We start from the raw sequence: 14,207 nt of genomic DNA, 5'->3' as shown, positions 1-14,207 counted from the left end.
GGCCACCCACCAAACGAGAGTTACTAGCCATAGTGATGTCGATTTATGATCCCTTCGGGTTTCTCACATATATAACAATTGCAGGTAAGTTACTGATACAAGCCATGTGGAAGCGGAAGATTCAATGGGACGAGCATCTACCTAATGATCTCGGAAGGGCATGGTCGACATGTTGGTCCATATTCCAAAATATCAAAACATTGTCAATACCGCGCTGCTATGGAAATGTATTGCCAATCGCTGACGAAATCGAGGTCCATATATTCGTTGATGCAAGTTCAACAGCATATGCAGCTGTAGCCTATCTGCGAATGCGTAAAGGTCATCAAATTCACATCGCATTCATCTGTGCCAAATCTCGATGCGCACCTGTAAAAGGAATGACGATTCCTCGCCTGGAGCTCCAAGCAGCTGTGTTAGGATGCCGCCTAAAAACATTTATTCAGCAGAGCCATGATTTCCAGATTCATCGCTTTGCGTTCTGGTCCGACTCACAAACGGTGGTTATGTGGATATGCTCAAGGGAGCGAAAGTATAAACCCTTCGTCCAGCAACGTATCGCCGAAATTTTGACATCAACAGATAGTGACATGTGGCGATGGTTACCCTCAGAAGCTAACCTAGCCGATGACGCAACGCGAGCAACATTTACACAATGCTCATCACATCGATGGTTTACGGGGACGGAATTTTTGCAACAACGCACCGAGGAATGGCCAGGCGAGCCAGTTCAACTTGATACATCCGAGTGCAGTCGTGAAGAAATACTAGAAAGAATTATTCTGTTATGTCAAACAGGTGACTTAATCAAATACACTAACTATTCTTGTTTTTTAAAGATAGTCAGAATTGTCGCTTGGATACTACGCTTTGTGGGTAATAGTCGCAGTAAGAGTCGTTTACGAGGAGAGCTAACAGCTGCCGAAGTCACTGAAGCAGAAAAGTATATTTGTCGCCAAATACAACAAGAATGTTTTCGAGCTGAAGTTGCAACATTGAAAGCCAAGCAACCACTTCCGAAGAGTAGTTGTCTCCACAAACTAACGCCTTTCGTCGATGAAGACAACATTATCAGAGTACATGGACGCATCGATTAAGCCTTTTGTCTACCATTGTCAGCCAGACAGCCGATAATATTGCCACAAAACCACTATGTCACGCGCCTGATCATGCAACAATTCCACGCAAGAAGACATCATCAAAACGATCTTTTAGTTATCAACGAAATGCGTCAGAAATATTGGGTGCCATTTGCGAAAATGTTACTGAGGTCGATCAAACTAGCTTGTCCAATCTGCATCCGCTGGACTGCCAAACCCGCTGTGTTGCTAATGGGACAACTACCATCAGATCGCTTGACGTCCTTCGTTCGTCCGTTTTCATATGCGGGCGTTGATCTCTGCGGACCATTTCAGGTTACGATTGGTCGCAGAACAGAGAAGCGTTGGGTGGTATTATTTACATGCATGACGACAAGAGCCATTCATCTCGAGGTAGCCGAAGATCTTTCCACCGACGCCTTTATCATTTGCTTAAGGAATTTCGGCAATCGACGCGGAGTCCCAGTGCAAATCAGAAGTGACAATGGCACAAATTCTGTTGGTGCCCAGCGTGAGTTGAAGTCCGAAGACCGACTGTTCGATTTCGGGCGCATCGAGAAAGAAATTACGAAGCAGAATATTGAATGGCGTTTCAACTGCCCCGCCAATCCCAGCGCAGGTGGCTGCTGGGAATGATTGATACAGTGTGTTAAGAAGCTATTGCACCGCGTACTAAAGGAAGATGCGCCTCGAATCGAAACCTTCCGAAGTGTCCTGATAGGGGCAGAGAACATTGTTAACAGTCGCCCGCTAACAGATATCCCAGTTAGTTCAGAGGAGGAGGAGCCACTTACTCCTAATCATTTCCTGGTCGGGTGCATGAACTTCACGCAGACACCCAGCCTGGATGAAGCCCGCATCTGTCCGCGAAAGCAATGGAAGATTGCGCAAAATTTAAAAGATAGAATCTCGAAGCGGTGGATGGTGGAATACCTGCCACAACTGTTGTGTCGACCCAAATGGAGGGAGGAACCCGATCCTCTAAAGCTAAATCAGCTGGTGATTGTCTGCGATCCTGCGCTGCCAAGAAGCCACTGGCAGATGGGTAAGGTGATGGAAGTATTTGCTGGTAAGGATGGTCGAATTCGAAGCGCGGCCATAAAGACATCTCACGGAATCCTGCGTCGTCCAGCCAGCAAGCTAGCCCCTTTAAAGTATCGTGAATCCGCCGAAGATTCACTGGTCGGTGGGATGTTGCAATAAGCCACCAACGAAAGAGATTGGGGCAAAAATACAAAATCTCACACACACACGTCATACCAAAAGAGCATCTACGCCGACAAGTCTGGCGACACATTTGGCCCTAAATCGACGGCAGCACTGGCGTGCACTTACCACACACACTTGTCAAATAAATATAGATACTTTGTATTAGTAATTGTCTGTATTGATATTCCTTTGTACTTTATTATATACTTTTTAATTAGTCGATATCCGTTATTCGTTTATAAAAAAGACAAAGAGAATTTGCCGCTAAGGCCAGTTACATTTTAATACCACATTTGTCGTGTAATTTTTTAAGCCGTGGACAACACACGCCATCCACTCATCTGTTAGCGCACGATACTGCATAAAAAATTTAATGTGTCGGGTTCTTTAGTTCGCCCAAAATGATAGCACAAATAATCTACCAAATTGCGCAACCACGAATTCAAAACTGCTTCGTTCTGCGTATCTGCGTCACAGTTGACTGCTTGAGCGAATGAAAGAAAGAGAGAAAAAACAAGAGCTAAGGAAAATGATGTATGAATTGCCCATAAAAAATAGCTGATCTAATGTTTACATGCGCATTGCGCAATCTTATCTTATGTGATTTGTGACACCAAGCCAAGGCAATTTACAGAAACATTCCGATTACTTCGAGTCAAAGAAACTGGAAGGCGTTAATTTTTATTTTATGGCGCTGCCAAAACTTCCAAGCGAAGTAAACGGGAACAAGGCGTTAATATAAGTCCACCTTTTTTATTTTATGGTCGCTTAGTTTCAACAAAAATGAGAATGAGATTTGTATGAATTATTTCAGGCTTTACTGATCCATTCATTTTGGTGCAAATTCAATTCACCATTCTGCCCAAAGTTTCGCTGAAAATTTTCAGCATCGTCAGGGGTGACTCTGCTTATTTAAAAAAAACAAAAGGCATATAATATAACATATATTTCATATTATGAATTATACATGAAGACAAACAACATAAACAGAAAAACAATTTTATTACCACGCTTCAATTTGGTATCAAAACTAAGTATACATAACCCAAAGACATATAGCAAAATTTTGTTGTAATCCTTAATGCACACTGAGTTGGGCTGAACTTTCGACGAACCGAAATCAAACTATAATCTTTCATCATACCAGCAAAGAGTTCACTCGTTACTTGTAGCCATTTGCTAAATGTTTTCTTCGAGGTAGTCGCTGCTTTTTTTTTGGGAGAGATGTGCATAAAATTTTCTATACATTTTCGTGGGGTATTTGTGTTTATTTTTTCGACTGTATTTAATTAATTAATTAATTCTCTTTCCAATAATCACAGTTGCACAACGTGCATAGACGGAACGGATGATTGCGAGACAATTAATAATTAATTAAAACATCAGGCATACATTTTTTAATTTCCAGCGAGTTACTCGCCACTCGTAACAAACTGGTGGCTCTTATTATATTTATCCTCTTTTATACAAGTAGTAGGGCTCGGAGCTATGAGATGCCTGGGAGAAAAGATCTCTGGAAGATTTACGGTCCTATCAGTGATGCCTACAGCGAATTGGTAGTGCTACGAAAGAGTTCAAATTCTGCACATACAAGGTCACACTCGGCTTTATGATCAGAGGAAGGGTGAGACTTATACAGAAAAGACAGGAGATGTCAGTTATCGCGAAGCAATCATAATTGGTCTAGGCGGATAAGCGAGAATCAATTATGACGATCATTAAACGACGATGAACTACCTTCGGCTGAAATAATCCGCTCTCAAAATAATAAATGTAATTACATACCCAACGAGGACCGATTGGTGAATTATGTATGAGAAAGATACAAGGAAGATCTGAGCAATCCCGTTTAATCTATTGTAAGTTCCCTACAGAAAAAGAAGAAGAACAAGCGAGCACTCAAACGTCAATAGATTATTCAAGCAATCTGGCAATCACCAATTTGTGTGAAAAACAACTGGAAATACGCAATTATAAAATTGTTTGTGGTCATTTATAGTAATAATACTAATCTAGTTTAAATACAAAAAAGTGAATATGACATGAAAGTGAAACTTGCGCAAAAACTGCCGAATAAAAGTGTGTTGGAATATAAATAGCTGAAGGATTTTAATAGGAATTTTTGGCTACACATAAAACATATATATACAGATGTATACGTATGCATTTATATACTTCTGCTTATACTAATTTGGCACTGGAAGTAAATAAGTTCTTAGTGGGCTAATAAGTGAAAATACGAAATAGCCTAAAATTATCGAACAAATATATGTATGTTAATACTCTAAAAGTTAAAGGAATCAAAAAAAAAAATTAGGTTGTGATAGAAGTATGCTTATTGGCTTTGTGCCGAGAAGGACGTTTAAATATTGGATTGCTGGCTTTCACTTATTGGAATGCAATCAGATCAACTGTCAATTGCAATAACAACAATAACAGAAGACAAATACTTACAACAACTACCAAATGCCAGTGTGAGAACAGTAAATTTATTGGACGGATTGGTATTAATAAACAACGACAATAACGGAGTACCATTTCAGAATGTGAAGATTTTGTTTGCAAATGAGGTGCCACAGCATTATGTACATACGTATGTATATACAAATATGGGAAAAGGGTAAACGTGACTAGGTTTTTTTTTGGGGAAATGATTCGTATTTGGGTCAAACCTCAATACATCTCTTGTAATAAAACATTTTAGACTCCCTTTACTCGTTTCCCAACAGTATTTCTATTTCCTTAACACCAAATACCTAAAATGTTGAGTAAACAAATATGTACGGTTGACGGCACAATACTACAATATCATTTTTTAGGTCGTTAATGGCTTATAATGAAGATAACATACAAAAACAAAGTCAAAAATAAAAAGAATAATAATACATTTTTCAAATTTGCGGCATAAAACAATAAAAGCTCTTTTAAGATTAAAAGGTAAAAACCCTGCAGTCAAAAGCCAAAGTAGTCGGCGAACGTTCTAGTTCATTGACTAGAATTTTGTAGGATTATTGCTATGTTATGATGAGACTGGCAATTAATGGCAAATATGTCCTACATCACCATGTTGAAACTGCCAGTAGCAAATATAGAAAAAAGACAGAACTCGAATTAGTTGGGCATTTTGGCAATTACGTATTCTTTTAGTATACAACTAATTGGTTTGATTGCAAAAAAATCTACGTCCATATTTGGATAATCAGTAGACTGTTCAATGTAATTCCGAACCTTTAACCAAATAATTGACCTTTCGGAACCCTTAGGTAAGCTCTAAAAGCAGGGTAGCTCGACAAAGAAACAATGTCATATATAATTCCCGCAGTAGCATGAAGAGAAGCGAAGGCAGTGCTTATCAAAACTTTGAAATTGAAATAAACCAATCTTGAACGAAATCTTCAAAGGAGGCCTCAAATGCGTAATATACCAAATAGAGGATCTCTAAAATTGAGATTCAAGGGATTGACAGCGCAATACAAAGCTTTATTGCTGTATAGCTTCCAAAAAGCATTTTTCCACCTCACCTACCCGAGGGGAATCTTGTTACAAATATTTCACACACATATTTAGCAAGCGAGGCTCTGACGACCCCAAGTTCCGCTTGATGCTAGGTGGTAGGGGCGAAACGGCCTAGAGGATTCAATGTGGTTATTTTAAATCTAGGTGAAACTAATGCTCGGGCTAGTGCTTTAGTGGTGCTTTTTACTGGAACTTACCGCACCATATCCGAGAAAATACCATCAACATCGATAACACAACCCAAAATTTCGGGGAGTATCTTCAACGCTTCAGCAACAATAACGTCATCTAACAAAGTACATATATATTTTTTAAAACTCATTTGTTTTCGTACAAAAAAAGAAGCTAAAAGTTGGATCTAGGATCGAAGGTATTTGCAAAAGCAATTGAAAATTTTCATGTGATTGTTGTAAGTTGGATAATTTTGTCGTTACCACAACAAAAGATGTGAACACCAGTGTTTTGCGCGGATATACCTAAGTAGTTTTGATCTCCAAACCGGTGTTGGACCTACCCAGAGAAATTATTTTTAAAAGGGAGGGCGAAGGCCGCCAATGCGTCAAGTAACGTTAAATAACACCATGATCTCCATAATAGGACGGTCCTCGTGGCACTTGACCTGTCAAAAGCTTTTGACACAGTCAACCACGGCACGTTACTCCAAGACATAGAAGGCTCACACCTTCCCGCTTGATTAAAAAGATGAACCGTTAATTATCTGAGTGGTCGGCAGGCGTCGGTTAAATTTAGGGACGAAATTTCTAAACCTAGAAAAATTAAACAAGGGGTTCCGCAGGGTGGTGTCCTTTCCCCGCTTCTGTTTAATTTTTACATATCGAAACTCGCTTCCCCACCAGGAGTCACAATCATTTCCTATGCTGACGACTGCACGATTATGGCTACAGGACCTGGCCCATCAGTTGATGAATTAGTTTCTAAAATAAACAGCTATCTCCCCGATCTTTCTGGTTTCTTCACCTCGCGCAACTTGGCATTATCACCGACAAAATCCACGGACACCCTGTTTACGACGTGGAAGTAACAGATGTCGCAAATATTGGACGTATATGGTGTCACACTACCGACTGTCAGTCACCCAAGGATCTTAGGGGTAACACGAGTAACATGAGTAATTTATCAAACCTTCCCTAATGTATGGCTTGGAATCATGAAATGAAGATAGCGGAACAAACTAAAAGTCCAAGGATTGTTGGTATGAGTACAGCTGGTAGAAAAACCTTGTTGCTTGGAAACTTAGTGTCCCTTTTATAATTTTATTTTCTGCGCCATCATTTTTATCGCAGGATTTGAAAAACCGATTGATCGATCCTTAATAAAATTATCCGAAGATGTCAAAACTAAATATATAAGATCGAATAGAAATATTATAATTTATCTACTTAATACTTTCAAAAGATGTTTATGTAGTGGAATTTTGTTTTAAGAAGATAATATAAGCGACAAATCTAACCTTGCAGCGGACACTTCATGACTTAAGTTGTACCGACACATACCGACATTTTTTAAAACTATTGTAAAATGGTTCGAGAAAACAGGAAGAACAAGTAAGGAAGGCTAAATTCGGGTGTAACCGAACATTAGATACTCAGCCGAGAGCTTTGGAGACAAAATAAGGGGAAATCACTATTTAGGAAAATGAACCTAGGGTAACTCTGGAATGTGTTTGTATGACTTGGGTATCAAATGGAAGGCATTAAAGAGTATTTTAAAAGGGAGTGGGCCATAGTTCTATAGGTGTATGCCATTCCGGCATATCGCCATAAATGTGGATCAGGGGCTGACTCTAGAATGTGCTTGTACGATATGGGAATCAAATGAAAGGCGTTAATGAGTACTTTAAAAGGTAGTGGCCTTAGTTCTATAGGTCGACGCCTTTTCGAGATATCGCCATAAAGGTGGACCAGGGGTGACTCTAGAATTTGTTTGTACGATATGGGTATTAAATTAAGGGTATTAATGAGGGTTTTAAAAGGGAGTGGCCCTTAGTTGTATATGTGAAGGCGTTTTCGAGATATCGACCAAAATGTGGACCAGGGTGACCCAGAACATCATCTGTCAGGTACCGCTAATTTATTTATATATGTAATACCACGAACAGTATTCCTGCCAAGATTCCAAGGGCTTTTGATTTCGCCCTGCAAACGTTTTTCAATGTAATCTACTTAATATGGAAGGTGTCAACCCATTTTACTAAGTTTTTTCTAAAGTTATTTTTTGCGTCAATAAACCAATCCAATTACATTGTTTCATCCCTTTTTTCATATTTGGTATAGAATTATGGCATTTTTTTCATTTTTCGTAATTTTTGTTATCGAAAAAGTGGGCGTGGTCATAGTCGGATTTCGGCCATATTTTATACCAAGATAAAGTGAGTTCAGATTTCGCTCATTTTCACAGAAAACAGTTATCTTCATAGAATCTATGCCCCTACCAAATTTCACAAGGATTGGTTAAATTTTGTTCGACTTATGGCATTAAAAGTATTCTAGACAAATTAAATGAAAAAGGGCGGAGCCACGGCCATTTTGAAATTTTCTTTTATTTTTGTATTTTGTTGCACCATATCATTACTGGAGTTGAATGTTGACATAATTTACTTATATACTGTAAAGATATTAAATTTTTTGTTATAATTTGACTTAAACTATTTTTTTTTTAAGTGGGCGTGTTCGTCATCCGATTTTGCTAATTTTAATTTAGCACACATATACGAATAGGAGTAACGCTCTTGCCAAATTTCATCATGATAACTGCAACGACTGCCAAATTACGGCTTGCAAAACTTTCAAATTACCTTCCTTCAAAAGTGGGCGGTACCACGCCCATTGTCCAAAATTTTACTAATTTTCTATTCTACGTCATAAGGTCAACCCACCTACCAAGTTTCATCGCTTTATCCGTATTCGGTTTTTAGAAATTTTCGATATCGAAAAAGCGGGCGTGGTTATAGTCCGATTTCGTTCTTTTTAAATAGCGATCTGAGACGAGTGCTCAGAAACCTACATACCAGATTTCATCAAGATACCTCAAAATTTACTCAAGTTATCGTGTTTACGGACGGAGGGACGGACGGACATGGCTAAATAAATTTCTTTTTTCGCCCAGATTATTTTGATATATAGAAGTCTATGTCTATCTCGATTAGTTTATGTCGTTACGGATTACCGTTATGCGAACATAACATAAGCTGAGCTCTGCTCAGCTGAGTATAAAAATAACAGTAAATAAACCCCGGACAAATAAAAGATTCGATCAGTTACATTGAAAATTTTTAAACGAATAGATAATATATTTTTACACATTCATGTTTCTGACATGAGAGGCAATAGGGATTGTGTGGGTTACACAGTTACGAGGCGTTCAAATCTTTACACAAATACCATATATATATAAAATTTACTTCACAGCGATAATAATACTCGAGACTCTCAAGTTGCCATATTAAAATTTATGTACGAGTATAAGTAGTACCGTAAATATACGACGTTATTTCATCGACACAATTCAAAATCTAATAAATCAATTACATTGTCAATGTGGTTATAACATTAATGAATTTGAGATAATATTCTTAATCATCTAATCCATCATAACGGCTGTAGTGCGAGATTTAAATAAACTATGGACTCAACATTGACGACACATCATCAGCATAGTCGTTTGCAATCAGCTTTGACTACTACAACAACTTCAGCGGCAAATGTAACACCATTGAGTAGCAGTATAACTGGTGGTTCAAGCGCACTTTTAACAAATAACAGTAGCAATAATAATAGCAACAATACAATTGGCAGTAGCATAAGTGGAAATGCAAGAAATGTTGGTAGTGCTAGTCTAGCCATAATGACAAGTACAAGTGCTATAGTACCAATAAATCCCTTAACACAACTACCAATACAATCACCCACAACGGAACGCATAGCAACTAGTACATCGTCGTTAGCAAATCTTTTGGATGGATTTACATCACGCGTATCTGGTGATCGTACACAAAGTACTGCAAGTACACCAAGTAGTATTAGCAGTTCAATAGGTACCACTGCAAATGCCTTCTATTCTTCATTGGGATTAGCTTTCAATTCGTTAACATCCCCTATATCTACTGTGGCTGCAGCTGCGCACGCTACAACGGCAGAAGCTGCTGCCGTTGTTGTTGCGGCTGCATCAGCACTTTCAAATCATCTTAGTTCACCGACTAGTGGTACACCACCAAATATGGATGAATTAGATGATGATGATGATGATTGTGAAGATGATGATGACGATGATGACGATCGACATGTGCCCGCACCCACACCGCGAAAAACATGGTCTGAGATTAAAGCAATTGTTAACGATATGAGAAGACAGCTAATCAATTTATCTAGTATGATGCCATCAAATATACAATTTCGAACATTGTCTGATGGACGAGTACGTTGTTATTTTCTAAGTACGCCACCTAATGCTTGGGAACCCACATTGCTATATGCAGATATATATATGAATGGTAATGAAGAAAGCATGGATCAAAATATTGATGATGACTCTCCCACTGCAGAGATAAATGGTGGCAGTATTGCTGATGTAGAAAGTGATATGACTGTTGGCGCGAGCAGTAGTAGTTCTGTTGCAGCTGCAAGCGCAGGCATGGATGTTGCTGGAAGTGTTGGTAGTGCAGGAAGTGTAGGCAGTCGTTTGCCATCACCAAGTTCGTCAGAAGCATATTCGCCTCATTTGTCGGCACCCTTTCTAAGTAGTAGCCAAAATAAGAGGTTTGTTTAAAATAAGTTTGTACATATTTACATATATGTGTACGCTTGTATGTGCAGTGACGTCTCGGTATAACGAAATGAAAGATATTATTTTGTTTTGTTTATATTCCGACAGGGTGGATAAATGATGTATATTGGAACGATTTTCTGTCATCCCTTGTCAAATTTGGTTTTGAGACAAACCGGTTTCGTTGTCGTTTGCCCTGTATTTATAGTGCGTAGGTACATGAGCAGGTATTGTCAAAATTGATGCTTGTGTATATTTAGTTATGTGTATGTGCTGTGTGTTCATTCAGATCCGAGGGGGGTTTCTACTGATCGATTTGTGTGGCTGACTGGGGTAGGTAAAAATCCGTAATTTTAGTCGTTTGACCTTCTTTGTGGGTTTTTTGTTTTGGTGTGTTAATTGTTTTGTTGTTGTTGTTGTTGTTGTTGTAGCGATAAGATTGCTCCCCGAAGGCTTTGGGGAGTGTTATCGATGTGATGGTCCTTTGCCGGATACAGATCCGGTACGCTCCGGTACCACAGCACCATTAAGGTGCTAGCCCGACCATCTCGGGAACGATTTATGTGGCCACATTAAACCTTCAGGCCATTCCCCCCTCCCCACCACCAAGTTCCATGAGGAGCTTGGGGTCGCCAGAGCCTCGTCTGTTAGTGAAACAGGATTCGCCGCGGATAGGTGAGGCTGACAATTGGGTTTGGAGAAGCTATATGTTGCGCTGGTAACCTGAAGGGTTGCGCTACACAGCCCCTTGAATCTGGTATTTTAGTCGCCTCTTACGACAGGCATACCTACCGCGGGTATATTCTGATCCCCTAACCCGCTAGGGTAATTGTTTTGTGTTTGTTTGTTGTTGTGTGTTTGTCTGTTGTACCTGTGTGATTACTTTGTTTCTTGTAAACAAGTTTTAAAAACTCGAATATTGTGTCAGAAATTGTGTTTATCTGTTCCTTTATTATTCTACCGTCGAATGTTTTCTTTGGGGAGTGTTATCGATGTGATGGTCCTTTGCCGGATACAGATCCGGTACGCTCCGGTACCACAGCACCATTAAGGTGCTAGCCCGACCATCTCGGGAACGATTTATGTGGCCACATTAAACCTTCAGGCCATTCCCCCCTCCCCACCACCAAGTTCCATGAGGAGCTTGGGGTCGCCAGAGCCTCGTCTGTTAGTGAAACAGGATTCGCCGCGGATAGGTGAGGCTGACAATTGGGTTTGGAGAAGCTATATATTGCGCTGGTAACCTGAAGGGTTGCGCTACACAGCCCCTTGAATCTGGTATTTTAGTCGCCTCTTACGACAGGCATACCTACCGCGGGTATATTCTGATCCCCTAACCCGCTAGGGTAATTGTTTTGTGTTTGTTTGTTGTTGTGTGTTTGTCTGTTGTACCTGTGTGATTACTTTGTTTCTTGTAAACAAGTTTTAAAAACTCGAATATTGTGTCAGAAATTGTGTTTATCTGTTCCTTTATTATTCTACCGTCGAATGTTTTCAGTTTGTAGATTTCCATGTTTTCGAGTACGTTGAAACGTCGGCTTTTTGTTTGTATGTGAAGAACCCTAACTGTTTTATTGATGTTCGCTGGGGAACATTCACTCTCGACCATGTGATTCGCGAAGTTAGACTCGGGTATAATGTTTGGATTCCGTATTTTTTTGTTTTAATCTCTAATATGTTCTTTGAACCTCGTTCTTATTTACCGTCCTGTCTGTCCTATGTAACTATGTTGGCATCCGCAGGTAAGCTTGTATACGCCATGGCTGCTAAACGTATCCTCTGAGTTATTGTTAGTTCTTAGTTTTCGTCCTAGATTGGTCGATGTTTTGAATGCTGTGTTAATGTTGTATTTTTTAAAGAAGTTTGGCAATTTATATGTTGCTTTTCCAGTATATGTCAAAGTCGTCCAGCTATTATTTTCCTTTTCATTATGCGCTACCAAAAATCCACAAGCCGGACACGCCAATGAGGCCCATTATTAATTTTAAATCGGCACCATGTTACAAACTGTCCAAATATTTAAAAACGATATTGAAGGATACTCTGGAGCTAAGGAACGAGTATGCAATAGCTAACACAACAGAACTAAGAGAGAAACTTGAGACCGTAGAGCTAACAAAGAACAGCAAATTGGTATCTTTTGACATAAAAGATTTATACCCATCAATACCACTATCGGAGACTTTGGACTTAGCTCAACAATAGTCCATAATACAAAAAAATAAGTGAAAAGTATGCAAATCACAAATACGCTAAGAACCACTTTACGTCAAAACTATTTTCAATTCAACAATAAAATATACCTATAGACAAACAAACGGTCTTAGAATGGGAAGCCCCACATCAGCAATTCTTATGGAAGTGTTCATGCAAAATCTGGAAGAAAAGTACATACAGGAGCTGAAGTCCAAATTAGGCGTGTCATTTTATGCTAGATACGTGGATGACATAATATGCGTTTTAACTACTAATAACGAAGAGCTTGTACTGTTTGGTTTGGTAAAACCAAAATGCTGACCAAACAGTTCCTGTTGAATACCGAGAAACCTGGGCATCCCAACAGACATCTGATTGATGAACCAGCACCGCCTAGGGGCTTAAGGAGTCATCTCCGTAAGCATTTTGAGGAAATACGGCACCTGAGAACCCAGCCGTATGAAGTGAAAAAACACAAGCAGGTCCTTGGTGAACTCCATAAACAAGCGTCGGACCTTTATGCCGGGAATTGCCCGGTGAATCCAGTACTTAACGAAAATTATCCAAAACTTGCGGAAGAGGAACGCATACTCCCCAGGGAAACGCGTGTCACTCTTGCTCAACTTCGTTCTGGATACTGTAACAGGTTAAACTCTTACCTATACAGAATCAACCCTGACATACAAAATGTATGCCCCGCTTGCAATGTGTCCCCACATGACACCAACCATCTCTTCAATTGTAATGTGGAATCAACGCCTCTAACACCCCTTTCCTTATGGTCCACCCCTGTTGAAACGGCAAGTTTCCTTGGACTCCCGTTAGAGGATATTGATGACAATTTGTGATCGGTCGCGGCTATTAGGTGGGGCGAGTATTGCTACAACAACAACAACAACAACAAGAGCTTGTACTGGAGTACCTTAACAAGCAGCACGGAAATATACAATTTACAATGGAAACCGAAAAACACGCAGGAATCAACTATCTAGACCTCACGATAAATATTGATAAAGAAGCCAAAAGATTTAACTATGATATATATAGAAAGCCAACGGCCACCGACACAATAATACATAATACCTCAAATCACCTCCAACAGCATAAAAATGCAGCATTAAGGCACTTGGTACATATACTTGAAAGAACACCTCTTACGCAAGAGGCATATAAGAGAGAAATTGAGGTCATATATAATATCGCTTTAAACAACGGATATAAAAAAGCACTAGTAGATAAGCTCAGAAGGACAAATGGAGAACGAAAAAGAAATAATGAAAAGGAAAATAATAGCTGGACGACTATGACATATACTGGAAAAGCAACATATAAATTGGCAAACTTCTTTAAAAAATACAACATTAACACATCATTCAAAACATCGAATAATCTAGGACGAAAACT

At 39.3% G+C, this 14,207-nt stretch overlaps 1 protein-coding gene across 1 annotated transcript in view; it reads left to right on the top strand.

The window, feature by feature from the left end:
- The first annotated feature begins 4,243 nt into the window (after positions 1-4,243).
- Positions 4,244-14,207, top strand: part of LOC137252812 (dipeptidyl peptidase 9) — a 44,385-nt gene continuing 34,421 nt past the window's right edge. Inside the window, exons 1-2 of the mRNA XM_067788892.1 lie at positions 4,244-4,388; positions 9,254-10,600. Of these exons, the coding sequence (XP_067644993.1) occupies positions 9,468-10,600 (1,133 nt within the window). The 5' untranslated portion in view covers positions 4,244-4,388; positions 9,254-9,467. The remainder of the gene's footprint in view (positions 4,389-9,253; positions 10,601-14,207) is intronic.

The sequence above is a fragment of the Eurosta solidaginis genome, chromosome 1 (assembly GCF_040869045.1).
Source record: "Eurosta solidaginis isolate ZX-2024a chromosome 1, ASM4086904v1, whole genome shotgun sequence".
NCBI lineage: Eukaryota > Metazoa > Arthropoda > Insecta > Diptera > Tephritidae > Eurosta > Eurosta solidaginis.
The sequence above is the reverse complement of the archived record's forward strand: the minus strand, read 5'-3'. Positions and strand labels throughout refer to the sequence as shown.